Here is a 27,646-nt window from a genome sequence, read left to right as displayed (position 1 = left end):
TTGTTTATGATATGTTATGACTTTTGACTTCTTAAGTTTCTGTTGACATATAACATGACCCTTGAAAGCATTCAACCAAGTGGCAAATATCATAATTAACTGTTACCATTCTTAGACATTTTAGTTGTTTTCAATCCTTTACTTTTATTATGCTATGTGGAATACTAGTTCTGGGTGTTCTGGGTATTTAGGGTGTCTTGTTGGTGGTAGGGTTTTTTGTTGTTGTTGTTTTAATACTTTTGGTACTTTTAGTATAAATTCTTAGAACGGGATTTTTATTTTTTATTTAGTTTTCGCTACCGGGAATTGAACGCAGGGTGTGTTTTACTGCTGGGCTATGTCCCCAGACCCTTTTTTTTTTTTTTTTTTTTTTAAACTTTTTATTTTGAGATACGGTCTCACTAAGTTGCCAAGGCTGGCCCCAAACTTGTGGTCCTCCTGCCTCAGCCTCCTGAGTCTTGGGATTACAGGGTGTACCACCATGCCTGGCTAGAATGGGATTTTTATATCAAATTGATTGAGCATTTTTAAGACTCGTGGTACATACTACTGAGTTGTTATTATCCCAGAACATTTAGGTAAAAATCATAATCAGTTCTATTGAAAAGAAGTGAATCTGCATGTTGTGTATTTGGACCATCAGCACCAGGGCCTTGATGAACATCAGATTCCTCAGTGCATGCATCAGTCTGCTCACAAGGCGCTTGTGCCTGCAGGGGATCAGAACACCCGGGTGTGAGATTCTGCTGGGGCACTAAGAGGCAGTAGTGGAGCATCCTGAGGTTCCGAGCTGTGGAGACTCTAGGTCCTGCCCCTCACCAGCTCTGGGACTATATAGATGGGCAAGTTGCTTATTTTTTGAGCCTGAACTAAGGCTATAAAGAAGGATGTTACTCAGAATATATGGGAGTCTGGAGTAAGAAGAGAGGACTGGCCAAAGTACTCTCTTGACTTGGTTTCTATCAGATAAGACACTAAATTCTGTTGATCCTAAACCTCCAAGTCTCTCTCAAATCCCTTTCCCTCCCTTTGGTTGAGAACCTTCTGACGAGTCTCCTGACTACTCACCTGTCTTCCATCTCCAGCCCCTCATGCCTCCAGAGAGAACTTTTTCCATCAATTATCTAAGACAGACTCCTTCCCGTTACCAGCTCTGAAATGAGAAGTTGACTTAGTCCATGGTATGTTGTCAACAGTCTGTAAGAGCTTAAATGCCATGTCTAAAATTGATGACTTCTTAACACTCGGTGAGCAGTGTATCTTTCTAAAATAAATTGAGACTTTTGAGTCATTTCCATTTCTTAGCATCTCAGTCTGCCCCAGAACATCTCCAGCCTCACCCTGCCCAGCACTGCATCTCTTCTGTGACTCCCTGGACTCCTGTGACCTTAGCTGTGCCTTCACATCACCTTCCTGGGAAAGACAGCTGAAGGGTCTCTTTAGTTATTCCCAGCCTGCCTTTCTCTCCCTTTCTGTCCCCAGTCGTCAGGCAGAACGGGGCCTTGCTGGCTCTTACAGTTGTACACATCATGCTTCTCCCAACCAGCAGCCTTTGTAGGGGCAGAGACTGCATCTTAACTCATCTCTCATCCCTGGAGTCTGACAAGCCATGTGTGTGCGGAAACTGTTTGAATGGAATTGACAAGAAGCTGGACATCCTACCTCTGGGGATATCTTGGGAATTCATTGGCTTATAAACTCCAGGGTGTTTTGTATCTTCCCAGGAGGTGCATGCTTTTGCAAAGCTCACACCGCTGTCCTCACATGGAGCCTGCTGGCCTACAGTTTCTCAGTAAAGCAGGGCACATTTTATTGAAGGATTTCATTAGTTTATTTGCACCTACTTGGTTTGGAGGGTTTGTTTTTTGCGTTTTCTGTCTCCTTGTGAACTGTGACATAGAATATTTTGAAATATGAAATCTGTTTTGTGGCCACCTGACTTCTGTGGGCCTGCCTCTTTAATCAAAGTACATGGTTCGGCCTTCTGTGAACTGGGAGGCAGCATTATTAGATGAACTTGGCCGTGGTGGCTCAGATCCTACCAAACTCCCAATAGTGCTCTTGGGCAGGTTACTTAGCTCTTCTCACCCTTAGTTTCATCACCTAGAAAACGTGCAGTAGGCGGTGAGATAAGATGGCTCATGTAATGACATTGTGTCTGAAACCCAGTGAGCACTCGGGTTCATGTTCTCAAATTCTTGTCACTTCCAAGTAACATCCTCAATATTTTCTCCCTCTCTGGAAAAGAAGCTCAGTTTTTAACTCTGAATGCCCCCCCCCCTCCTGCCTGCCACCGCCCAGTACTGAGGATCGAGCCCAGGGGCACTTTGCCATTGAGCTAAATCCCCAGCCCTTTCTTAAATTTTTAAAAATTTTAGAGACAGGGTCTCTCTAAGTTGCCAGGCTGGCCTTGCACTTGCCATTTTGTTGCCTCAGCTCCTGAGTCTCTGGGATTATAGGTGCCGCTGCTCCTGGCATTTCACTCTTAATTTTATTAGAGCCCGTCAGATTGTACCAGACGAGGGAATTATAAAAACCTAAGTTTTTATTTGTTTCTATCAGCTAAAAAATACTAAATTTCACATGGGAATTATAGAAGTTGCCTATTCCAATAGTACGTCTTGAAAGTGGGAAAATAACCACAGGCTTGGTTGGGGACCCGCTGGATGCTCTGAGGTAGGCCTGAGCTCCATCAGTCCCTGCTCGGACCACTGTGACGTTTTGGTCTTCAGGAATTAGTGTCATTTCAGAACCAGTGTTCCGTAATCCCCGAGAGTTTGACCATTTTCTCTTTCCCAGTACACACCTGGTAAATGACTCAGGTCGTCCCTCTGGGGATGCTGGAGAACTGAGAAATCTAACCCATTTGCAAAGTGAGCTAGCATTTCTCATGACCAAATAGAAGCTGAACCATGGGTTGTTAATGAGCTGTCTGGTATAATTTAATAAAAATTGAAATAAAATAAACTAGGGCCCTGTCTGGTTAGAGAAGGAGGTTCCCTGGGAAGTCTGGCAAGAGTAGAGTGGCCTTTGGGCTGTCCTTAGGTGGACGTTCACTTGTATCTTGAGGACTTAACTCTGAAGGCTCGTTTGGTGGTCACAGTTAGCCCTTCTGGCTCACATTTGGCAGAGATAGGGGTCTTTTTAGGTAGAGAGACCACCCCAAGTAAAAGTGGCCTGAACTAGCTAGAACTTAGGTCTTAGTTGTTATCGCCTAAGAAATGTGATATAATTATCCACTTTCATTCTCTGATCTAAGAGTCATCTTCTGCCTCACATGCAAGAACTTGATTCTGGGTCTATACCCCTGAGATTATTGAAATCATGACTTCCAAGGACTGGGTTGGGGTTTGGTGGCAACGAGAATGTTAGTCATGATCAGTGATTCCTGCAAAGTGCCTTTGTCCTCTGCAAAATTTCATATAATTGTATTTCATGTAGTCTGTGACTTTATTTATGGTGATTATGTGCTGTAGATGTCATTTTCAAATTTGATCAATGAGAAGATGGGGCCACCAAAAAAGACTGATGCTCAGGTTCAGGGACCAGGGTTGTAGCCATCTTCCCTCATACCTCAGTTTTCCCCGCAAACTAAGAATCCACCCACAAGCCAGTGGAGAGAGTTGGGGAATGCACCCAGACTCCTTGCTTCTGGGTCTGTGCTCCCCCTCTTAGGTCACCCTGGCTTGCTTTACCACAGAAGAGCACAAGTGTGGGGTGCCGTCCATGTCCCCTCCCTTCGGTCATAAGGTAGCCAGGAGACCCAGGCAGGCAATCTGCCTTACATAAGGGCCAAAATTCTAACCTCTTCCATTTTTCTGGTGCGCAGCTGGGGGTTTATTTCAGTTTCTGAAATAAACCCAAGGCCCTTGTGTACTCAGAGTAGTTCTGTCTCTGGGACAAGTAGCTGTACTCCCAGGTTTTCCATTCTGTCACTGATGCCATTTCAGCTTCTGAGAATGCTTCCACCCAGTGTTTTCCTCCCTATACCCAGCCCCTCCTTTAGCACCTCCTAAGCTTACTTCGCTCACTCCTCAGAGTAGGCCCCTCGGTCCAGGGGTCCCCTCTACCCCACCCACGGGCTAATTTCAGGCACTCTTTTGGCCCTTATTTTCTTTCCCTGGATTCTTGTGACCTAGACCTACATTATGGTCTGTTTGGCAGACTTGTTTTCTTTTTTTCTTCCATTGCCATAGTTACCAGCTTTGTATATAAAATAATCATCGTTCCCCACCCTTTATTCTCCCACCAGAAGTTTCACTGTTTTCTGATGTGGCCTTTGCAGAAGGAATTTGATGACTTTTAATCTTTTCCTTTCTGGCTGTACCACCAGGAAGCCTTACTCTTCTTTTTCTTCCTCTCTCCTTGAGTCTAGATAGATTGGGGCTTTAGGTCGCTGCTTCATTTTGCAGTGATTTTAGGTAGAGAGCCTCAGCCTGCTTCCCAGTGACCTAGAAAGAGGATTACGAGAGGGGAAACTACTGATCTTTAAAAAAAAAAAAAAAGAAGAAGAAGCCATCTGCCCTAGACTGGTTCTACCTGTATTACTTTGTGAGTAATAGAAACAAATGAATTATATAATTGCAGAAGAAGTGAGGTATGTTAGGTTATAGTCAAAACCTAAAGCTTTTGTCAAATCACAGAGGCTCAATCTGGAACTCCCCAACCTCTGGCTTTGGTAGACCGTGAGCCTTGGTAATTTCAGGGTTGTTTGGGGTAGTAGCGACTCATCTGGATCACTGATTGTCTATGTAGTAAGGTATGGTAAAATCAATGACTAGTAAAAATCATCCTTTGGCAGAGGAGGTTCAGCTCCTGTCATTGGGAAGGTGGCTACACCATACCGGGACCTGAAGGCTTGTTTTCAGATCCTGGCTGTTACAGATGACCCAGGGCAAGTTGCTACAGTTGTAACCCTAGCCAAATTTTCATTAGCAAAATAAACATCTGCCTACTTAGACAACTTTTAGGGCACTTGTCATCAAATAACTTTCACGTAAAAGTTCAGTGTGCTGTCAGTTGCTTTATAAAGAATTTTGGGATTTGCTTGGAGATACCAGTCCTCAGCTTTCCTGCTTTCAAGCCCACACAACTAAATTCTGCCTTACACGTCTACTCCAGACTTCTGTTTACCCCTTCCTACTTTGTTCATTCCTGAGTCCCGTTGTCTGTGCCATCTCAGCCTAAAGTTACCTTCTTCCTTCCTCCTGCTGGTCCACTGCCTGTCCTTTAAAGGGCAATTCAGGTCCTGCCCACTCTTCATTGTTGATGCAGGTTGACCTTACTGCTGACCCACAGCTTATGGTGGTTGCTATTGCAGATACCTGCCCCCTTGAAACTAAGCTAACTTTGTAGAGTCAGGTCAGTGTTGCCCTCTTGACTTGCAGTGGGCATGTGGTGGGCTAGCGGAAGATATTGCTGAGTTGGAGGGGGCTTCTGAAATAATTTGTGCCATTCTTCCTACATCAATGGAGCCCTCACACAAGTCGGGAAAGAAGGGAGGGTCATTTGCCTGGTGTAGAGTATAGTGATAATAGAAGCAGCAAACACCCTGCAGTCTGCTCCTGTGCTTCACCTTGTCTCATCTTCCCAGCAGCCCTGGGAGGTGTGGGTGCTTGATGCTCCCTGTTCAGAAGCAGTAAAGAAAAAAAATGGCTTCCCAGTCAACCATGTAGCAGTAACCTGAGCTCCTACCCAGGCCTCTTGATTCTACACCCCAGGTGCTTGACACCAGTCTGCTCCGTGTCATACCTAGACTTAGCCTGTGTGGTTAGAAACACTCCTGCATGTCTACATTGGCTTGATGCCAATTGTGCAGGAATTGGAGGAATTATTTGTCACCACCATCATTTTTAACATAGTGCATTGTTTTGGTTCAAAAGTGATGTGAACACGTCCATCTCACTCGAGCTCTTTCCTGTCCTTTGGTTTAGGAGAAAGGATCCTGGGCTATGCCGAGGAGCCCTGCTATCTCTGGTTTGTCATGGAGTTCTGTGAAGGTGGAGACCTGAATCAATACGTTCTGTCTCGGAGGCCGGACCCAGCTACCAACAAAAGCTTCATGCTACAGCTCACCAGCGCCATTGCCTTCCTGCACAAAAACCACATCGTGCACAGGGACCTAAAACCAGACAACATCCTCATCACAGAACGCTCCGGCACCCCTATCCTCAAGGTGGCGGACTTTGGACTGAGCAAGGTCTGTGCTGGGCTGGCACCTCGAGGCAAAGAGGGCAATCAAGACAACAAAAATGTGAATGTGAATAAATACTGGCTGTCCTCAGCCTGTGGCTCAGACTTCTACATGGCCCCTGAAGTCTGGGAGGGACACTACACGGCCAAGGCGGACATCTTTGCCCTGGGCATTATCATCTGGGCAATGATAGAGAGAATCACTTTCATTGACTCTGAGACCAAGAAAGAGCTCCTGGGGACCTACATTAAACAGGGGACTGAGATCGTCCCTGTTGGTGAGGCGCTGCTAGAAAACCCAAAGATGGAGTTGCACATCCCTCAGAAACGTAGGACTTCCATGTCTGAGGGGATCAAGCAGCTCTTGAAAGATATGTTAGCTGCTAACCCACAGGACCGGCCTGATGCCTTTGAACTTGAAACCAGAATGGACCAGGTCACATGTGCTGCTTAAAATTCAGGGCTGACCATCTTGGGTGTTTTTAAACTAGGTGAGTGCTCCCTTCTTGTCACCCTGGGCTCTGGGTGGGCTCTGGAGAGTTGGGGAGAAGACAGGGTTGATGAGAAGTAAGGCTTATTATCTGCCCCTAATTCTTGATGAAGAGAGAGGTGGGATTATTAGAACATAAGTTGGGAAGCATAGGGGAGTCTTCGGGGAGGACGTTGTGTTTGGGTTAAATTTTATAAGAAACACCCCATCAAGTAGTAAATGCAAAGAGGAGTAAGCATGACCAATCCTATCCCTCCAGTTCACACATCTGATTCTACATTGTTTAGGTCTATCTGTCTCTACATTGTTTTGATCTGACTGCGGTTAGGGGTCATCTGACTGCTCTTTTCACTGGTCTTCTGCTCTTTTTACTCCATGTTGGTCTGAGCACCTCCTCATCATACTTGGAATATGTAGTTTTCGGGCTGGGGATATAGCTCAGTTGGTAGAGTGCTTGCCTCACAAGTACAAGGCCCTGGGTTCAATCCCCAGCACCACAAAAAAAAAAAAATAGTTTTCAGCGATTATATGACATCCCATTATATAGACCATAATACAACCTTTCTCCTACTTTAAATATCAAATTGTCTCCATTTTAGACACTATAAAGAATATAGTAATGAAGTCTCTCTCTTTTTTTTTTTGTACCAGGGACTGAACCCATGGGCTCTCTACCGTTGTGCCACTTTAATTTTTTACTTAGCGACAGGGTCTCACTAAGTTGCCTAGGGCCTCTAATTTGCTGAGGCTGACTTTGAACTTGCAATCCTCCCACCTCAGCTTGCCTAATCACTTGGATTATAGGCATGCACCCTGCTGCTGGAAGTCTTTTCTTGCTTAGCAGAAATATTGTTCCTCTGCTGGTTCTGGAGGAGCATGATAAGCAAAATCTCACTTTCCCCATCTTCATGCAGCTTTAATTAGGGAGCAAAGCATTGATCAACATTTGTCACATTTGTTTATAGTGAATGAGGGAAGTATTAAGGGGAATTGACCTAACGGGTGTGGTATCCAGAGGCAAGAATAGGGAATTGGGGGTAGCAGGGAGCATCCTAGGTAGAAGGATTGGTTTCTGCAAAGGACCTGGTGCTAGAGGAATCCTGGCACATTGGAGAGATGAGAGTAACTTCAGTTAGTGAGGAAGGACAGGGACCTGCCAGGAGAAGGAACCTGTGCATGGAAGTTGAGGCGGAAGGTCCAAAGTTGTGTGCCTAGACAGGAGTCTGAGGTGCTGGCAGGGGAAATAGATCAGAATTTACCTCCGCGCGCGCGCGTGTGTGTGTGGCATTTTGACGTGTGCCATTTCATTTCACCTTGACAGCCTGGCAAGGGGGTTAAGTGGTTGCCCAAGAGTCCACTAAATTTAGGGAAGAGACATGTTACTCAAGCAGCCCCACTTTCTCCCCTCAACATCAGTACGGCAAGCTGTAAATGAGCCACCCTTGATGAGCTTGGAGATGAGGTGGTTGGGGGCTAGTGCTGTTCCCAGTGGGTCCAAGGAGGAAGCCTCAGGAACCATCCAGCCCAGGCCTGTCACTCAGAGTCAGTTCTTACTCCCCTTTCCCATGCTTCTGAGATCTCTAGGTTGCGTTGGTTTGAACTGAAAGGAGTTGGTTAACGTCAGTGCTGAGCGAGGCACTAGGTTTAATTCTTCCGTCTACGGATATTTCTGAGCACCTTTTCAGGTGCCAGGCCAACTTGTCTGCCATTCATTGAGTAAGACAGTACCATCCCCCAAAGTGAAGCCCATGGTCACGCCATGTTAGAGACTGGGGGCTTGGCCAGCCAGTGTTTGAGCTGTACTTCATGCTGTTGCTCCCCAGTTGCATCTTGTCCTTTCTGCTTCTGAAAGCCCTCTTAGAATTCTTAGTTTGCCCTGGTGTAGGAGGAGCACTGTCATTGGAAGAGGATCTGAATTTGGGTTATAGGATTGTGAGGTTGTCACAGCAAATTGAGATCAGGGCTCCCCTTTGTATATCCACACTTGGGACTTGAGCTGCTTTACAGGGCGGAGTTTTTGCTAAATAGAAGTGATTCCTTTATCTAGGAGAAAGGGGTGACCTTGAGAAGAGGAGGAAAGGTTAGGAACTTCACAGGTAAGTGCCCCAGGCCATTTCGTTGATTCACTTTGTGATTCACAGCTGAGTAGGACCGTACTGGTAGTATTGTACTGGCTTCCCTTGTGCTAGGTGGGCAGTGCACTGTGGGCTGGGCCTAGGTCTGTGTGAGCAGAGCTGAACTGTGGTGCTAGAAGCTTCCCTTTCATTGTCCTGTAGATGAACTGGATCTGGCTGGTTAGAGAATCAGGCTTGAGCTGAAAACGTTGAATCCAGACCCCCTTCCGAAAAGCTAATTTTACTTTTTCAAGGTATTTATTGGGAAAGTATTTTCCAGGTATCATTTCAGGCACAGGCAATACACTGGTGAAAAAAGCAGACACATTTTTGCAGTTGAGGAGCTTATACTATGTTCCGAAAACAGGCAGTAAACACAGGTGATCTGAAGAAAGGGCCCGTGGAGGAGGAAAGGGAATGTTGGGAAGTGGGTGGAATGTCAAGGTGAGTCTCCTTGAGACTGTGACCTTTGAGCAAAGGTTAGGAGTTGAGGGAGAGAGTCGAGGACTTCTGGGAAAAGAGCATCCCAGACAGACAACAGCCAGTATAAAGGCCTAACTGCCAGAGTAGCCAAGAGTTGAGGGTAGAAAAAGAGAAGCCGAGGTAACAGGAGTCAACAGCACAGGCTTTGTAGGCCATGGTAAACATTTTGTCTTTTGTTCTGGGTGAAATAGAAAGCCATTGGTGTGTGTTGCTGTGCGATACCTCATGTTTTGAAAGATGTGTTTGCTGTGCTAAAAATAAGCCATGGGGAAGCAAGTGAGAGGCGAAATGGAAGGCCCCCATAATAATCCAGGTAAGAGTTGATGGGGGCCCAAAACAGTGGAGGTGGGAGGGGGTGATTGGATTTGGGGTCTATTTTGAAGTCAGAACTAACAAGATTTCCTGTGGATTGGACATGTGAGGTGTGAGAGGAGGAATTAAGGATAGCTCCAAGATTCAGGACTAAGCAGTTAGAAGGAGAGAGTTACCATCAAGTGAAATGGGGAGAATTGGGGAAATGGGTTTGCCTGGGTTTAATCCTCTGAAGTTTGGCACACCATTTTAGAATTCAAGTACTGGTCTAGAATAGGCAGTTGGCTGAGTCTGGAGTTCAGGGGAAGAGTCCAGAGGACGAAGCTCTGGACCACTCTGAATACTGTTCATTGGTTTTAGCAAATGGGAAGTGATTGGTATCTTGGGTGGTTTTGGCCCCTAACTAGAATGGATTTGAGCAGGCATGAGAAGATAGGGTTTGGAGATAGTGAGAAAATAGACCAGTGACTCTCAAAGTTTGGGGAGTAGACTCCAGGGAACTTTTGTTTGGGATTACATGTGGATATTTGTTAAAAATTAAAACTGAGAAATGTTATTAAATATCCCTCTTGAATGAATAAATAACATGTCATAGCTAACATTTTATGAAAAATAAGTTTTCAGAAACATTTAGTAAGTAGGGTAGTTGTGTATGTTTGCAAATCTCTTTAATGTCTGCCTTAATAGTTAACTGGATTCACGGTTCTGCAATACATTTGGGCACCATATCACTCATCATGTAACTTCTGGAAAACTCCATTGTACAGCCAGGAGACGAAGAAAGTGAAAAAGGCAAACAGTGTCTATTACATTCTGAAAAGGTTCAGCTGCGCAGATAAACCAGGGAGCCAGTAATAAAGATGGATTTTTCTGAGGAATTTTGCTGTGAAGAGGAGCCAGCAAGTGGGTGGTAGCTAGAAAACTAGGGATGAGGCGATAGTGCGAGGTCCCAAAAGAAGAGACAGAACTTGCCTGTCCTGATTTCCTAGCCAATGTTCCAGTTGGACTTGTCACAGCTCAAACTAGCTACGTACATTAAGTACGCCGGACCCCAGTACTAACAAAAAGAAACCTCTCAGCTCCAAGGTTGCAGGTTGCAGAGTAGCATTTTAGTCAAGGGTCAGTGATTTTAACTCTTCACAGAAAGGAAAGGAAATGCACTTTGGATTGGAAACTTGGGTTTTCCCTGAAAGGATTGTTGACTTGGGACAACCTAGAGATTGAGTTCCATTTCTGTGGTTTACTGACTCTGTGGCCTCAGGCAAGTTATTTTACCTCTCTGTGCCTTGGTTTTATCATCCCTAAAATAGAATCGGTCATTTTTATCTTATGGAGATTATTGGAGTCACAAACGGTTGTGCAAGAATCATCTATAAAACGTGTGGATTAAATACTGTTCACACTAGGTGCACACTGCTGTGCACTCGGTGTCTGGAGGAGCTCGTGGCCTGAGGTGAAAAGACTCCATTCCACTCTGAAGACCTGCACTGTAGTAGCTTCGCTTCTGAGGATTACCAAAGAACTTTTCTTTTAGGACAAAGCTGTATCCACGGCCACCTTGTCTAGTTACTTGTTCCAGAAAATTATATCTATTTTTAACTATTACATAATGATAGGTCCTATCTCTCCCTTATCTGTCACTTTTGGAAAACATTTAATAATTCCTAATGGATCTTACCAGCCAGCCACAAGCCTTATTACCCCAATCCGGAAGCCAGCCAAACTGATCTTCCAGGTGCCACCGCCCACATGTTACTAGGGAGGATGTTGTGGGATGAGGGACACTGCATTCATGGCCAAGTCTGCTGTCCAGTATACAAACCTCTGTTACTAGGGCCTTTTGAATCCAAGCCCTCGAATGACGTCTCCTTGGAGTAGGCAGCTAAGGGCTGCTGAAGGAAATCAGATGTTCATGTGACCTGAAGAGTCACAGAAAATATTCTTTGCTCCATGTGTGATCTTGGTGGTAGTCTGGTGTTGCAGAAAAAAATCGGGCCTAATTTCTTGTTGTAGGTCACAGAGCTACGAAGAGGCAAAGGCTACCCTGGAACCCAAGTCTGAGTCCCTGGCTTTAACCAGTGTGGTGTGTTTTCTCATTGAATTTCTAAATCCTGGATAAATTTTAAATGTTTCATGATTGAATTCAGCAAAGAGTTACACATCAGCTAGATTGAACTTCCTGCACACCCAGCCCCAGGCATTCTGAGATGACTGACAGAGACGTGAGGCACTTGGCACTTAGTAGGTTTCCTGCAGGAGGTAGTTTCTTCTGAGAAGATTCAATCTGCTGCTAAGCCACCAGGTAGCTCGAAGGAGCACATAAGCGAGCAAGCTTCCAGGAAAGGTGAAGCTATCAAGAGCTGCAGTCGGTGACTGCTTCTGTGCCCTAGAAGCTGATCCCAGCTTAGTGTTGAATTGCCTGGGGGAAGGTGGGTGGGAGGAGGGACATGCCTCCCTGTGCCCTAAAGTAGATTATTAGATCCTTAAGAACAGGGGCTTTATTTAAAGTAGAGAGATCCTTTGGAGGTCAGGGGTTATATATCCATTGATTATCAGTTCTTTGATCCAGGCCTATCTAGAACTTCTGAGCCTTTATTCCCTGATCTCTCTTGAGTTCCTGTCTCTACAGTGGGAGGTCACAACTTTACCTGACTCTGTCTCACTAGCACTTCACAGATGTGTGCCAGAGGAGAGGGACAATGAGCAAAGACAGTGTTTGGTTTTCTCCCAGGAAGTTGAAGCTCATCTACAACCGTGAAGACCCTGGTGAAGACTAGTCCCTGGGGTCTTGTCTGTACTGCTGTTTTATAGAGACTGTCCCTGGGGTCTTGTCTCTGCTGGTGTTTGGAGTCTTGCTCTGTAGGTGGGAAGGCTGGTATTTCCGTAAGGCCCCGGCAGCTCTCCTGTGGCTGCTGTTGCCATCTCTTGATTGTTGCTGCTGCATCAACAGGAAGAAGCTGAGCTATCAGTTATGTAATGGGGCTGCTGGCCCCTGGGATCATCTGTCCCTTGAAGCTCTGTAGGACATGAAAGCATCTGGGAGGGGACAGGCCTGCCCCTGGGCTGTTGACAGCAAGGCCCAGATGCTGCTCACATTCTCTCCCTCCCTGGCATCCTTGGCTCCACCCAGCCGAGACTGTATCCCTGTGGGCAAGGCAGAGGGGCATGGAATCATCCAGCTGTGAGCAGAGCTGTCTGGAGGTTCAGGGCTCCTCCATCTCCCATTTCCTCTCACCCCAGGGACCCTCCCACTGACAATTATCACCTCTGATTACCAAAGCCTGCTTTAAGGGTCCCCTGAAACGTGGGGGCAGTGGCCCTGACTCTAAATCTGCAGCACTTGTTAAATTCAGCACTGTACTTCTTGTTATCACGTACCATCTGCCTAACTGTTCTGTTCGTTGCTCTCATTCTGTAGATAAGGAAGTCAGGAATCGCTTTCCTAGGGTTTTGAGAGTCAGGATTTGATGCTAGGTGTGTCTGACTAGAGATTCCACTCTTCCATTCTGCCTCCTCGAAGAGCACCTTGTGACAGATTTGTGCTTTGAGGCAGGTAGTGGGTTCCCCTCACCACACTGCCGCCAGACCACCAGCCACTCCAGGTGAGGTGAGCCCGCATGACAAAGCCCCAAACATTGGCAGGGGAGGAAAGGTCACAGCAGCAGAGAAGGGAGAAACCACACAAACAGAGGTCGGAAATTACCAAAGGTACTGAAGCGCGCACTCGGCTCTGGAGGAAAGCACGCGGCTCGGAGGGACTGCTGACAGTAGGAGCGCCTGACGCTCAGTCATGAGGAAGGGGCTCTTATGAGCAGAAGGCATCGTAGTTGTCTCTAGTCCCTGGTCCCTGGCAGAAGCCTATTCCAAAGACGTTTCATGTTTGTTTCGGTTTTGATTCTGGGGATTGACCCCAGGGGGCACTTAACCACTGAGCCACATCCCCAGTACCTTTTTTTTTTTTTTATTTTTTATTTTAAAAAAGACAGGGCCTCACTAAGTTGGAGACTGACCTTGAACTTGAAATTCTCCTGCCTCAGCCTCTAGAACTGCTGGTGGCATATGCCACTGAGTCCTGCTCAAGGAAGAGCTTTTAAGGTTGATGAGGACCCCAAGCAAGAGGGCCGGAGTTGCCATGTTTCTCACTCACAGACCTTTCAGCCCCCTTACTAAATCCTAATTAAAATGAGGGATGACATCAGTCTTGCCGCTGTGGTTGAGGGACCTGCCTGCAGACCCAGGGTGAAAAATTCTGGGGTCAGGTCAGGTTTGGGGGGCAGGAGCTCCCCTGGTATCTGGAGGCAGTTGCCCAGTGGTGGCCCTGATGATTTTATCCTCTGGAAGCTTATAATTTAGTAGTGGAGACCAGAGGTAGATTATGTCTCTGTAGGGAGACTGGAGAATAGAGGGAAGCCTTTGGAGAACAGGGGGTTTTTGTGGCTGGATCTTGAAGGAGGTTTGGTGGTGCCTTGGACCTGCCAGGTGAGGTGTGAGGGGGTCACATTTCAGGATGCATCCTGAGGCTTTGCTCCGGGCAGGAGGAAGTGGCTGTTCTAAGTGTAGAGATGGACAGTGGGCCCACGCCTGGGGAAGAGCACCCAAGTTTCCGTCTCAGTAAACTGGGGCAGAACATAAGCTCTTCGCCCCTTTTCATTCCTACTTGTGAGTCCTCTGTGGCATTACAAAATCAGAAAATGGAGCCCTCCTCCCACATTTCTGGGGCTCAGAGGTATGGCAGGCCTTAAAACTGCCAACCAAGTTTAAAATAAATCAATACCATAAAACACTGCAATGAATTTCCCAACTTTAAAGGAATTTCACTTTCAGTGAGAGGTGCCAGGGGAAAGCTATAACTCAGCCTGCATCATACACAGGTCAGAAAGCATTTGGTATTTTGTTTCTTTGTTAAAGAAAGTGATGTCTGGGGACTTGGGAGGAGTGGATTAGAGCCACCCAGGCACCCCATAGGGCATAGTGACGAAGATGGAAATGTTCCTGCAATAAGGGTCTCGCTGTGGGGCCAGGGAGGAAGTCTTATGCACTGTGGCTGTTTTCAGAATTCAGAGGCTCGGTGCTGAAGCACGTCACCTTGGGTGTCTCATGTTGGATTTTAACATTGATTATCTCTTCTAAAGGGAGGATGACCAAGACGTTGCAAGCCAGCTGACTCACTCTGCATCTCCTTCTGTCCTTTGAGAAAAGGACACCCTTGACAACTACATGCAACACCCTTTTTTCCCTCTTTCCCTTCTTGTTTTCAGACATGTCTAAGACATGCCCTTCTAGAACACTGAAGTCTGGGGCAAATCTGAGGCATGGGGTAGGAGTATTAGTGCCGTCAGATTTTGGCAGACTGCATGGGCATTACCAGCAAGGCCCAGCCCCTAGTACCAGACATAAAGAGAACTGGAAGTCGCAAGTTAAGAGTCATTTGTTGTTAGTAACCAGATTGCCTGCTTGGATCTGGTGAATATTTGGAAGGAACCCTTGGTTTGCATGGGGTAGCAAAAGTGAGTTTGAGTCTACCACACCCCAAACAAACAACAGAGTGACTTTTACCTTTAATAAAACTTGTTCTGGGGTTGAAGCCAAGTGCCTAAACTGAAATCCAGATGTCACCAGTGATACAATCTCTGCTCTGCCTGGAGCATCTCAGGGGCTGGGCACCAGCCTGCCATGACGCAGAAAGGCTTCGGAGTACTCGTCCTGTGCCTTCTCTTGAGCGTGTCCTGTAGCAGTATTGCAGCAGTTGCTAGAATTCCAATTTCCCACCTGTTCCTGGAATGAATTGGGATTGATGCCATAGGCAGACTAAATGGAAGTTTCTACCACCTTGATCCTGGGTGAAACATGGCAAAGGTTGGAAGAAGGATTGATTTGCCAGTGCCAGAAACCCAGGGTGTCTTAAATAAGGTGTTTTCTATTGAACAGGTTGAGATTCTGTCCCATTATCTGGAAGATGGCTCTGAGCCATTATCATAACCTCCCTCCATTCCATTCCCCAACAGTGTCTGAGAAAACACCACACCACTGCTTCTGAAAATGTGATCCACAGACCAGCAGCAGCATTACCTGGGAACTTGTTAAAAGGCCTGTTTTGTGCAGCACATCTGGAGGAGGGGTACTGTGTCTAGCCCTTCAGATGTTGCGGCTGTACGCACAGTTGCAAAACAGCAAAGGCCCAGCAGGCCACCCTCTTAGGGTGCAGACCCTTGCCTCATCTTTTACTTATTTGCCTTTGAAAAGCTTGGAGCGAGGCCTAAGAGTCAGGAGGGCTGCAAGTTTCTAACCCTGGCTTCTGTAATTCTGTATGGTGATCTCTAGTCACCTGGCCCTGTGACTTCGACCAGGTCACTCCTCCTCTGTGACCCTGGTTTTCTGATTGAGAGAACCAAGGTAACGAGGACCACTCTTGACCCTCTTTCCCCAGCTCTGACATGTTCCTCATTCAGAGGTGGACATGATTCTAGGACCTGGGACAGCTTTCTTTTGCTTACCTCCCCCCACCGTGTGTGTGTGTGTGTGTGTGTGTGTGTATTTGCTTTTAGGCTGAGGCAAGGCCCTGTGGTCTGCTCCTGGGAGGAGGAGAAATAATTTAACTTCTCCATGGGCTTCCCCAGCCCTGGGGAAGTGAACTTCCAAGCCATGGTAATGAGGAACCTCTTAAAATGATCTCAGGCGAGTACCAGCAGGATAATAAGAGGATCTCTGGGAGTCTGCTGGGAGGAAGGGAATCACCCTAGGGAAAGGGGCACGTGGAACGGGGAAGCACCACCATGTGACACACAGGTAGGCCCTAAGGCTTAGATATAGCTTTGAATCCTGGCTCGATTCACATATTGAGCACCTGCTGCGTCAGGTTCTGGTCATGGAGATGAGGGTAGTCCCTGACTGACCTCTGCCCTCTTCAGCCCTGGCAATCTCCAATCTCCAATCTCTAGGCCTTGAAGGCATCATTTGTAAACCAAGGTTGCTGACACGTATGGTGACATTGCCTTTGTGAGGATTAAATGGCACGCCAGCGTGAAAGGAGCAGAGGAATGCCAGGCATGCGGCAGGTGCTACACAGATGCCGGTTCTCGACCAAGCCGGAACTGGAGATAGGCTTAGCATCTTGAAATGCGTGCACGTTCATTGCTTTCCCTGTTCCCCCACTAGGAATAGGAAGAACACATCAAAGAGGGCCCATTCCTTCTGTATTTATCGATTGCCTACATACCAGGCACTATGGTAGGCTCTGGTGAAAAAACAGACTTGGTCCCCACCCTGGAGGCGCATCAACCTCCTCAGTTGGAGAGAAATATCATTAAAAAAATACTGCTTGGGAATGTTTGAAGGAACTAGCAAAAAATAGGGGTCTAGCCCAAAGAAAATTTCTTGAAGAACATGCCCCTGAAACAGACCTGGAGGATGACGCCTCTGCCAAGCAGAGGGAGAAGGAGCCGGACACCGCGAGGAGAGGACGGGAGGGACCGGGAGCCCGGTCAGGCCGAGCTCTGAGGTCACTGAGTGGTTGAGCTGCAGTTGGAACCGTGGGTGTGCGTGGGGACTGTAGCCCTGTGTGGCAAGTGGACTGGAGGGAGGCAGGCATGGTGGAAGCAGGGAGCCGGCAAAGCGCAGATGAGATCGAGGTACGTTTGGGGGGTTTCTAAGGGGACTGTCAGACCAAATGAGGAAGGGGTGGCTCAAAGATGACTCTGTGGTCTGTGGCTTACACAACTGGCCGTGGGGACAGAACTGTAAGAGATCCTGACCATTGCAGGACAGGGACTTGGGAGCGGGAGGTGCAGGACACCAGTAAAGCCCTCCTTTCTTCTGTGGGTGTTTGTGCTGAGCTGTGTGTGATCAGTGGGGTCGTGGAGGGTGGTTGAAGCTCAAATTTGGTGCTGAATGGAGGGCACCTTCCCAGGCATGGGATGGCCTCCTGAGACCCGAGCCTTCCTTCCTGGCCTTTATTCGGTGGCTGCAATGTGCGGTGTATTACTCTTTTACTGATGATCCAAGTGAAGGTGACTGATGTGTCTGACTCTTGTGTCTGAGTTTGCATATGCAGGCTGCTGTAATAGTGTCTCAAGAACATGGCGTTTTGGTTTTGTATTGATTTGCTTTTAGAGCTGAAAACCTGAGCAGGGTCTTGTCCCAGGGATAGCCTGGTAGTTCTGCCATGGAGCAGCTTTGTAGTGCCAGCATCTGGCTGTCTTTACTTTTAAATAGTTGTCTACCACCAGGACCATGATTGCTGGCTATGGAGTTGATTTTGAGAGTTGCTTTAATTTGCATTTGAGAGTACTTTCCATTTGGGGTTAAGGAAAGGAGTGGAGGGGAGAAGTCTCTGGTCAGTTGCTTCCAGATTGTGAAGTGCAATTCCAGGGGCTGAGGGGTGGCCCTGCAACCTTAACTGACATCCAGCTGGCGGGAAAGGGTTTCAAGGTCACTCCTTCAGCTCGTCTTCCATACCAGGTTCACTCTATGGAACCCAGGAACCCCCAGGTTTTTTTTTTTTTAACACTCATTTAACAAATACACACCGAGCCCATGGTGCTTGCTGGTGGCTGTGCATCCACTGTTCCTGTTTTGCACACGACCTGTGCAGGCTTCAGTCTGGTAGGCAGGAGAGGAGGGGGTCAGGGTGTGTCCTCCCCTACTCTCCCCCAACCTGAACTTGCTGAGCATGTGCTGTTTGCCAGACCCAGTACCCTCCACTGTTACCTTGTTAAACCTCACCTGCGTCCTGGGTGTCTCTGCCCCCCACTCCCATTCCAGAGAGGGGAAGTGATTTTGCCCTGACCACATGGCCAGCGAGTGCCAGCACAAAGGCTGGAGGGCAAGCCCAGGCTCTTCTCCGTTGAGCTCCTAAAGAGAGACCGTCTGGCTAAGTCCAGGGTGGTCACCACTGTCCCAGGTACACCAGGAGCTAGGAGAAGGGCATGCTGGCAATGATGGCGACATGTGGGGCTGGATGTTTCACTGTGGACGGACCTTGGAGAAAGGGGAGTGGGTGCAGGCAGAGCAGGGGTGTGTGGGAGAGCAGATCCCAGGGAGGGACTGTGCCGGGCTGTGTTTTAGGAGGGTGAATGAGTAAGAGCGAGGGGAGGTCACACCTGGCAGGACGTGTCTCCAGAGGGCGTGAGACTGCACAGCCACCTTCTGAGTATGTGGAGAAAGAAAGGCAGCAGCTGGAGAGGATGTCCCAAACCCCATTTTCCCATAGTGGTGTCGGGATGTTACGGGACTTGCTGTTGAACCTAATGGACCGGAAGCCTAGGTTTACATGGCCGCTCTGCCACTTACTGGCTGGGTGAGTTGGGCAAGCCATCTGCCTTTTCCGGGCCAGCGTTTCCCTGTCCGAAGCACGGGGCTATGCGCACTGTGTGTCCTCCCCTCCAGCACGTACACAGAAGCTCAGTAATGGTGGCTCTGCTGCAGCCTCACCCTGCTGTTTTCTTTTTGCCAAATCCTCTTAGGCGAATCAAGTGTTTTCGCTTTGTTTCTCCCTGTTTGTGGTACCCTTCGTTCCCCAAGAGAGCGCAAACCCCTTAGCACGTGCCCGCCGAGTTCCTCTTGGCGCACTGGGCTTTGGCCAGAAGTCTGTATGGTCTCCTTTTGCCTGGGCCACTCTGTGGTCACAACCTGGTTTAAGTCTTCCCTTTTATAACCACAAATTGTCTTGTCCCCATATGGAAGAGTGACCTCTCCTTTAGCTAATTACAGGGACTGCGACATCTTCCTCCTGGCACGGGGTCCTTCGGGTAGCTCTCAGGATCCCAGGCTTCCCTGGAGCCCTTTCTCTGCTAATCACGGCCACCACAGCTGAACCCGGCTCCGCAGGGACTCAGGGAGGCCGTCCGCGGCGGCTTTTATTTCAACCCCACACTTAATAAGTTGAGGAAGGGAATCGTTAGGGTATCCACATCACTAACTGCCAATTTTCAGGGCTGCTTTAGGGACAAAAAGTTCTCGGCTGTCTCGAGTTCCACCCAGGACCTGTTTACCAGCCGAGGTGCTTAAGGGAAACGGCGGCCCCAGTGCCCCAGGGCCTCTGGCTTCTCAAGGCCAGAAAGACCAGGTTTCAGTGTGTCGAGGTTCTCAGACCCAGATGGGGTGATTCAGTGCTACCGCTGTTACCACGGAGACCTCCAAATCTGGAATCTTCCGTCTTGCCCGTTGATTCTTCTGATGCAGTTGGCAGACTTTGTAGTACCAGCATTTTTGGCAGCGCACTCCAGGGAATCGGGCGTAAAGTCCTGTGAAGTCAGCAGTGCTGATGACATGGGCACTGCCGTGATGTGACTCGGCCTCCTCGCCTGAGAGCTTCCACCTAACCACTCACTTCAGTCGGCATAGACATGTTCACTCCCCAGACTGCACTCCCTGGCACCCTTGAGCTAAAGGCGACATACTGTCCTGGTGTTGAGCTCTGCTAGTACCCTTTTAGCAGGTCACTCCCTGCCGTATGCTGGGTCTTCCAGTCGTGTTGCGGGTGTGGGTCCTCGGTGTAGTGGTCAGCTGATGGGGCACAGAGCCATCTCTTCTCCATGGCACCCATCCCTTTAAGTGGGGTGGCGCATTGGTTATTTGAAATTCGCTGGGAGAGGGACGTCATTGCCCCACTGTTGGGACAGATGAGCTGAAGTCTGCCTCCCGCCAAATGCTCGCTGATCTGATCTCCCCACCCCTGCTGTCTTGGGCTGTGGGGAGCCCTTCCTCAGGCCCACAGGTTGCTTCCTGGTTAGTTTTTGCCTCACAGAACAGGAGCCTGCAGCGATTCTCCTGGCTTCCCATACTCTTTGTGTCCTGGACCCACCTCAGAATCTGAATAGTGGGATATTTTACCAGAAAAGTGAATGTGACTTACATTTCATGATCCTTCAAGGGGTTTGTAGAACCCCTGCCACATCCCTGGGCCTAGAAGGATCTCAGGTTAAGAATCCCTGCTCTGGTCCCAAGTCCTTCAGTTAGCACCTAAGAAATGAAGTTTCCATAGAGGTAGAGCAAGCCATGGGGGTTGAAGCAGGTCTCCTGGCCACCGGGCCTGCCTTCATCATTTTCTTGCGTGTTACCTTAGTGTCTTTGAATGTGCTGCGACCTAGGAGCCGTGTCTCAAATCGTACCTGTGCTGTTATAGTCTGGTGAGAGTCTGCTTTTCAGAAACTCCATAGTGCCAACCTCAGTCTCCAGTCCTCTTGATCTAAGTCACCATGGCTGACTTAGGGGATATGCATGGTCTGAGGCCAACTGTTCACTCCTGGATTTCAAGGGCCCGCTCCACATGAACAGTATATTTGCAGACAGTTAGATCTTCTTCCCCTTTGAGGGAGGGCCTCCTGCTGAAAGGGGAGGGGGAGGGGAGAGCTGGAATCCAAACAGTAGGCTCCTGTGAGCCCCAGTCTGAAGGTGTGAGGAGAGCTGAATGGTGAAGCTGGGTTGGACCCAGTCCGACCCTTACCAGCTGCTGGCACGTGGAGAGGTGGCCCAGCCTTCTGAGGTGAGGGGAGCATCCCTCCCTGCGCCTGTGCCCGGATGCTCAGTGGGAGTGTGCAGAGCACTTGGCAATGAAGTGGGAACTCCACCAGAGCAGGAATTTGTAACCATGTTCTTGTTGCAATGCTCATGTTGAATGAATGATCCCGCGGAGCTCATGGATTAATTTTGTATTGCTGTGTATTGACCGGCCGTTTCTATCACTCACTCAGTATCTGAGCTCCCTCTAAAATCCAGCACTGCTTGGTAACCTGAGAGGCCTAAGAGAAGCAGCAGACTGTCCATCCTCAGGAAAGCTTGTCGTCTAAGGGGCGGTAAGATCAGAATACACAGCGTGGTATTAAGTACTTCTTGCCACACTGCCTGGTAATTTGCCAGGTCTTCACACCTGGCGAAGTAGATGTTTCCTCATTTTAAGTTGAGAAGACTGAGGCTTGGAGGCCTTGACTAGGTAAAGGCCAGAGCAGGTAATGGAGAGAGTGGACAGGTAGCTTTTGGGTCTTCCTACTCCAGGGTTCATGCCCTGGACAGAACAGCTCTTGGCCATTCTGTACATCGAACCAAGTCATCCTCCTCACACGGCCGGATGCGCTCCTGGATATCTACCTGTGGACAAGCTGCCAGTGAGGGCCTCCTGGTCTTCCAGGTTGTCATGGTCTACTGTGAAGCTGCTGCCATGTCTGATTTCATAATTACTGGCATTGTCTTCCGCTTTTCTCTAACACCATGCCCCTTCTGTAGACCTTAAGACTGAAAGTGGCATCCTCCGATTCATTGTCTACCCTGACAGCAAGACACCGCGTGCTGTGCTGTGGGCTGCCTGTGGCATCATTGGGTGTTGCCTTACTTGGAGCACTGCAGTTGCTAGCTCAGGGGCATGGCAGGAGGCTTGATTCCCCGCTCAGCCCCTCCGACCCATGGGAACAGACAGTGGTACTGGGCCTGCTGAAACCCCAGGGCTGGTGTGTAGATGTCTGCGTGTTAGAGGCCAGACACTTTGGTCTGTTGACCAGGTGAAGTATGATTTGGTTGGAGTTCTTCTGTGACCCTGACAGATTATCTTTGCTCTCTTCACCTGTGGTGCATGTTTACTTCACATCACGATATGCTGAGAATTAATAACTCTAGCCTCAGCTTGCTTGTCTGCACAGTGGGGGTAATTCCTATGTGGACTTTGGCTTAAGCAAAGAAGGCACTACTTATTAAGCCTCGTGGGGTGTCTAGCTTATAAGAGGTATTGCTAGCTGCAGAGACGGTGCCACCAGCCGGGTTTGCAAGAGAATTTAGGTGAGTTCTTGGCTCCCACTGGCAATACCACACTTCGAGTTCATTCTGCACCTTAATCTGTGAGTGTGCCAACCGATTAAACAGGTGAGAGGCAGGGCATAGTCGAGGAAGCTGGATCACGTTGGAGTCCCAGTCATCCACTTAACTTACCAGCCTTTGGTAACTTGTTAAGTGAGCTCCAAGACTGAAATTCCTCATCTGTAGGAAAAGCTTTTATTTTTTTAATAGATAAAAGGGGATGTGTAGAGCAGAGAGAACCTGTGCTTGCACTGGGCATCGCAGATGCTCGAGTTCCCCGTCTGCTTGACCAGCAGATAGGACTTCTGTTGCTCTGAGCCACTCTGAAGCCTGCAGGGGCTGGGGGAGGGGGCTACTCTGCTAACACTTTCAGCAAATAGATCCTGATAAGCAGCCAGGTTGTATTTAAGCTTTCTGGGGAAATGCTGAGAATACTTCAGCTCCCACCTGCTGTCCCTGGGGCCCTCGTGGCAGTGTGTGGCAGAGGTCCCATCCCTCAGATGGGGATCTGAGAGCTGCCTTCCCCACCACCTCCATTCCTCCATTCATACCTCATGGCTAGAACGTAGGACAGAGATTCCCTGAATTGAGCCCGGACTCAATATAAGTTGTAGATAGTGCAGTCTGCCGCACCATAAGAACCAAAGTGACCATGAACACTGACGGCAGCGAGGTCGTTCCGATTAGTGCTCATTCTTCCAGGTGCCATGACTCCTTACTCCTCACAGCAGACCCCAAAGGACAGATAGCACCATCTGCATTTTCTATTAGGAAAAGGAAGCTTAGATCATGAAAGTGGCTAGTAAGTGGCAAGGCTTGGATTGAACCCTCAAGTGCCTGCCATAAAGCCTGCGCTCTTTCCCTGATAGAGCCCTGGAGTGCAGGTGCTGTGTTTCATATGCACTTGTAGCTCCTAGAAAATTTTCAGTACTGGGGACCGAAACCAGGGGCCCTTTACCACTGAGCTACATCCCTGGCCCTTTTTATTTATTTTGAGACAGGGTGTTGCTAAGTTGGCAGAGCTAGCCTCAAACCTGCCATCCTCCTGACTCAGCCTCTTGAGTCTCTGGGATTATAGGCCTAGTGCTCCCAGAGATTTTTAAATCCTGTGTGTGGGTTACAAGACTTAACAAAACCAGGGATGGGGAATCGATCTTTCAAGTAATGCCTACTTACCTCTCACCTACACCTTTTCAAAGAAATGGCACTTTGACATCAACAAAGCAGGGAGGCCCTACTCGAAGAGTAAGGAAGGACCCTTGGTTCACCAGGGTGTGCCATGCCTGCAGGTTGAGGAATCAGGGCAGGAGAAGGGCATGGGCCCATCTGCCCCCTCTTCCTGTCGCCTGCTTGCCTGAGCGCCACCCCGCTTCTGTGCTTCAAGCCCTTAATGACCTTAGTGGAAGCATTTTGGCTCCCCAGACCCCTCAGGCAGACCAGACAGCTGCTCAGCTGGCAGAGGAACTTGCTGGAAGACTGCTCAGCGTCTGGTTGGCAACACGTCCCTCCTTGTGCCCTGGGTCCCAGACCTGCACAGAGGCACCTAAGCCAAGCCTTCCAAGAGCCCTTTTCTAAGTAATTCTATTTATAAATGCAGGGATTAAATGGGTTTTAAACTCTCCTCCAGCTCCTGTCTCTCTAGGAAGGGATTTGATGTGACAGAGTTACACATTAAGAGCAGGGACTTTGGAGTGAGACTGACCTGAGTTTAAACCCTGTTCTCTACCATTTTTATAAACTGCAGCCTTTCTCTGAGCTTCAGTTTCTTCAACTCTGTCAGGCGGGGGTGACAACAGCTCCTGCCACATAGGGTTACTGGGGTGAAATGAGGTGGTAGATAAAGCTGGTCCCATTTGGGACAGTGATAGGAACGCAGTGTAAGAGGGTTGTGGGCTGCCTTGCTAGGTTGTTACCTGTACCAGCTTACTAAGACATATATTAAGTGCTCAATAAATGTTTGCTGTATGATAGTTTTAGAGAAATAAGAAGGTGGAATATATTGGGACCTTAGTCCAAGAGCCGAATTAAGGAGGATAAGGATCTGCCAACAATCCTTCCAGATTGCCTTCTGCACTTAGGGATCTCAGATGTGAGCTGTTAGAGCCAGTGGCCGCTGGCTTCGAAGCACACACAGTCCTGGTGGGAAGGCTCTGCGCCACAAAACTGCAGAAGTTTGGATTAAGCACGGGGCCTACTGCTCTGGGATGTGGCCTGTATTGTTCTGTATCTCTGGGCTTGTGCCCTTGGTCAGACTGGCCCACATTCATCCTCACAGTAATCACAAAGTAAGGTACAGATGTCACTCACAGGCTTGTCACATCGCCATGTTTCACTGTGCTTAGCAGGTGTGGCTTAGCGTACCAGGAGCACACTAGGTCAGCAGTAGGATCGCCAGTGAGTGGGACAAACTAAGCCCTGTTGAGACTGGTAGCCACTGAGGTGAGATTGTGGCATCTGCCAGGGTGAAGGGTGACGCATGAGTGCTGGAACCTGTACCGTTTATGGTGCCAAAGGTGCCCAGGAGGGCCGCTGCTATAACCCAGCATCATGTGGCTGCACCGGTCCCTCGACTGTTGAAAGGGCCTTTCCACCTCCATCGAACTACCATGCCCCGTGCTCCCTGGGAAAGGTGTATCCTCTGTGATGGGAGATGTAAGAGGAACCCGAGGCCAAGGTCCTCTTCCCAGGGGAGAGCCAAACCTAGACCTGGGCTGTCCTGGGGCCTCCCGGCAGGAGGGCCTTGAGAACTGCCAGCCTCACTTCCCAGCAAGGGTTCCTGTAGTCACAGCCTCATTGCCAGCGGGTGTCTCAGGAACTCTTGCAGGGTGCTGTGCTGTGGGTCTAGCCTTCTGTCGCCACGCTCCGTCCCAGTAGTTTGTTGTGTAAAGGGGCCTCTGGCTTCTGAAATTCCCCACCACCTCACCAGCACGGCTTTCCAGCCGCCACACGCCACCTACCTTTTGAGGGTGCTGACAGCCACCCTTTCAAGAACGCTGACCTCTGCTTAGGTCTCACCTGGGGAGGAGGAAAGGGAAGTTGAAAGGTCCCAAGGAGTGTCTTAGCAGACCACCGCGGACTGCACGGTTTCCTGAGCTCTGTCTTACTTCACAGGCCCTAGTGCTCGGATGGTGAGGTGTCCTCGTCTGGTCAACCTGCCTCACCTAGTGAGAGAGCTCCTTGAAACCAGGGCTGGAGGTGGCTGCTGAGCTGGCGGGGAGTGCACGGTCATGATGATTTGTCTTCTGCCAAGCTGGCATCGAGACTTGCAAGTGGGCTCTCGTTGAGGGTAACTAGCAGGGGAGCGGGAGCAGCAGAGTGGGAGGCTGGCCTGAGGAATCTCTTTTCTTTCCAGTTTTCATACTTTCCCGGTGCATCTCAGCCACCCCAAAACAAAGGAGACACTGGGTCACCCCTTCCTGGGGCAGCGGAGCAGGAATTATCCGTCTAACCTCTCACATGACAGGTGTGGAGAAGTCTCCACTGCCCACTGTACAGAGGAGCCCAGACAGGAGCCTGTGTCTGAGAGAGTGTGCTGTTCCCCTCATTAAACAAACGGTCAAGTGTGAGAGTGATGCGGGTTGTACATTGGAAATCAGAGGCTGGGGAAGAAGTCTTGGTGTGGTTCTAGCCAGGTTCTGCTGTCAGCTGGTGTTGGGGGGTGGGGTTTATGTAGTCACAGTGCATCAGTCTGCTTTCTGTGGCTAATAACACATTACTACAGACTGGGTAAGTTTAAAGAAAAGATTTATTTGGTCTCAAATCAGAGGCCCATATCATCAGGTGATGGCCCTTCTTGCTGACAGTTTCAGGTAGCACAGGGCATCCTGTGGCAAGGGAGGGAGCATGTGTCTGTCTGGCCTCTCTTTTACTGAAGCCACCAGGATCCAATCAGGGGGGGGGGGGGGGGGTCCACTCTAATGTCCTTATCTAAATTAATCACTTCTCAAGGCCCTAAACCCCATAATTGAGTTGTTGAGTTTTCACTCCCTCATCACCTCACCGTGGGGTCTAAGCTCCAGCATGAGCTGGGGACCCACCATATTCTTACTTCATGCCTTGCAACTTTGTAACCTGCTGCTTTCCACTTAACCCAGAATCGGGCTTCTGGTTTAATCAAAATGCCATATAACTCTCTCATTTCCTCTGCAGTATATCAAGTTGATGGATCATTTGCTTAATCATCCCTTATTTTTGGACTTGAGTTATTGCCTCATAAGTTACGGCAGCAAACATCTCTTCAGAGTCCTCTCCTTATTTAGTGTTATCTGAAGCTCGATTTGCAGGAGCAGAACTGGAGGGTATGGGGCTAAAGACTCTGAAAGTACATTGCCATGCTGCTTTCCAGAAGGCTGTCCCACGTTGGCTAGTGGGTGGGGCTTGGCAGAGGTATCCTCACTTGATGCCCTCGCCCAGCCCGCAGCACCGTAGATGACTGAACAAACCGCGGCCTGTTCAAATCTAGCACGTTGAGAGTGTGGCTGAAAACAGTTGGCTGGCGGGGAAGGGGCGGGCTCATCAAATATGTCAACCTGCTGTGGGAGGGTACAGCCCAGTCATTCCACTCAGTTCAAAAAAATGCCCCCAGTTTTCAGAGGAAGAGCTCGAGGCTGAGGTAGTAAATTTTCCGATCCCCCCGCCCCGCTGCCTCTTCCGAGGGCAAGAAGGCTGCCGCGGAGGATGGCAGGCAGTGGCGTCAGACCCACGGGCAGGCCTCAGCCCGTGGAGAGCCTCTGGGGGGTTGTATGCACGCAGGAAAGATGCGTCTGTCCAGTGGTTCCGTGCAGAAGCAGGCCCTTGAACCCAGCTGATTCCACGTGCAGGGCTGTGGAGCGTTGCTGCCCTGAGCCCACTGCTAGGACAAGGCCGGCCTTAGCTCTGATCACGGGGCTTGGCCCGAGGTGGCCCAAGACCAATCTCTTTGTAGGCTTTTGGGTTCTAGGTTCCATTAGATTTGGGTTCCCTGAAGGGCAGGTTTCTTGTCTTACTCCTGGCACCAAGGTGGTTTCCAAATCACAACCAATACTAACAGTGTCGGTGCTCTTAAAAAGTTTTACGTCTAAAATTAGGATAGCACAAGCTTGAGGGGACTCTGATGCCCAGGGTCGCCGCAGTGAGCCCTGGAGGGCGGGAAGGAAGGGCTCAGCAGAACCAGGCAGGTGAGGCCCGTGGGATCTGTCCCCTCACAGTGCAGGAAAGCTGGGGTGGGAATAGGACCTGGGACCCTGATCAGATCGGGGCCAGCCTGACTGGGCCTCTGCTTCCAGGGTCTCTC

At 49.0% G+C, this 27,646-nt stretch overlaps 1 protein-coding gene across 3 annotated transcripts in view; it reads left to right on the top strand.

Annotated features, from left to right (window-relative positions):
* STK35 (serine/threonine kinase 35) overlaps positions 1–27,646 on the top strand; it is a 41,865-nt gene that overhangs the window by 9,020 nt on the left and 5,199 nt on the right. The window contains exon 3 of one of the 3 annotated variants that reach the window (XM_079128521.1): positions 5,934–6,683. The exons of the other annotated variants lie outside the window; for them this stretch is intronic. Within the exon in view, the coding sequence (XP_078984647.1) occupies positions 5,934–6,646 (713 nt within the window). The 3' untranslated portion in view covers positions 6,647–6,683. The remainder of the gene's footprint in view (positions 1–5,933; positions 6,684–27,646) is intronic. 3 annotated transcript variants of the gene reach the window in all.

The sequence above is a fragment of the Sciurus vulgaris genome (genome assembly GCF_902686455.1).
Source record: "Sciurus vulgaris genome assembly, chromosome: 2".
In the NCBI taxonomy this organism is placed as follows: domain Eukaryota; kingdom Metazoa; phylum Chordata; class Mammalia; order Rodentia; family Sciuridae; genus Sciurus; species Sciurus vulgaris.
The sequence above is the reverse complement of the archived record's forward strand: the minus strand, read 5'-3'. Positions and strand labels throughout refer to the sequence as shown.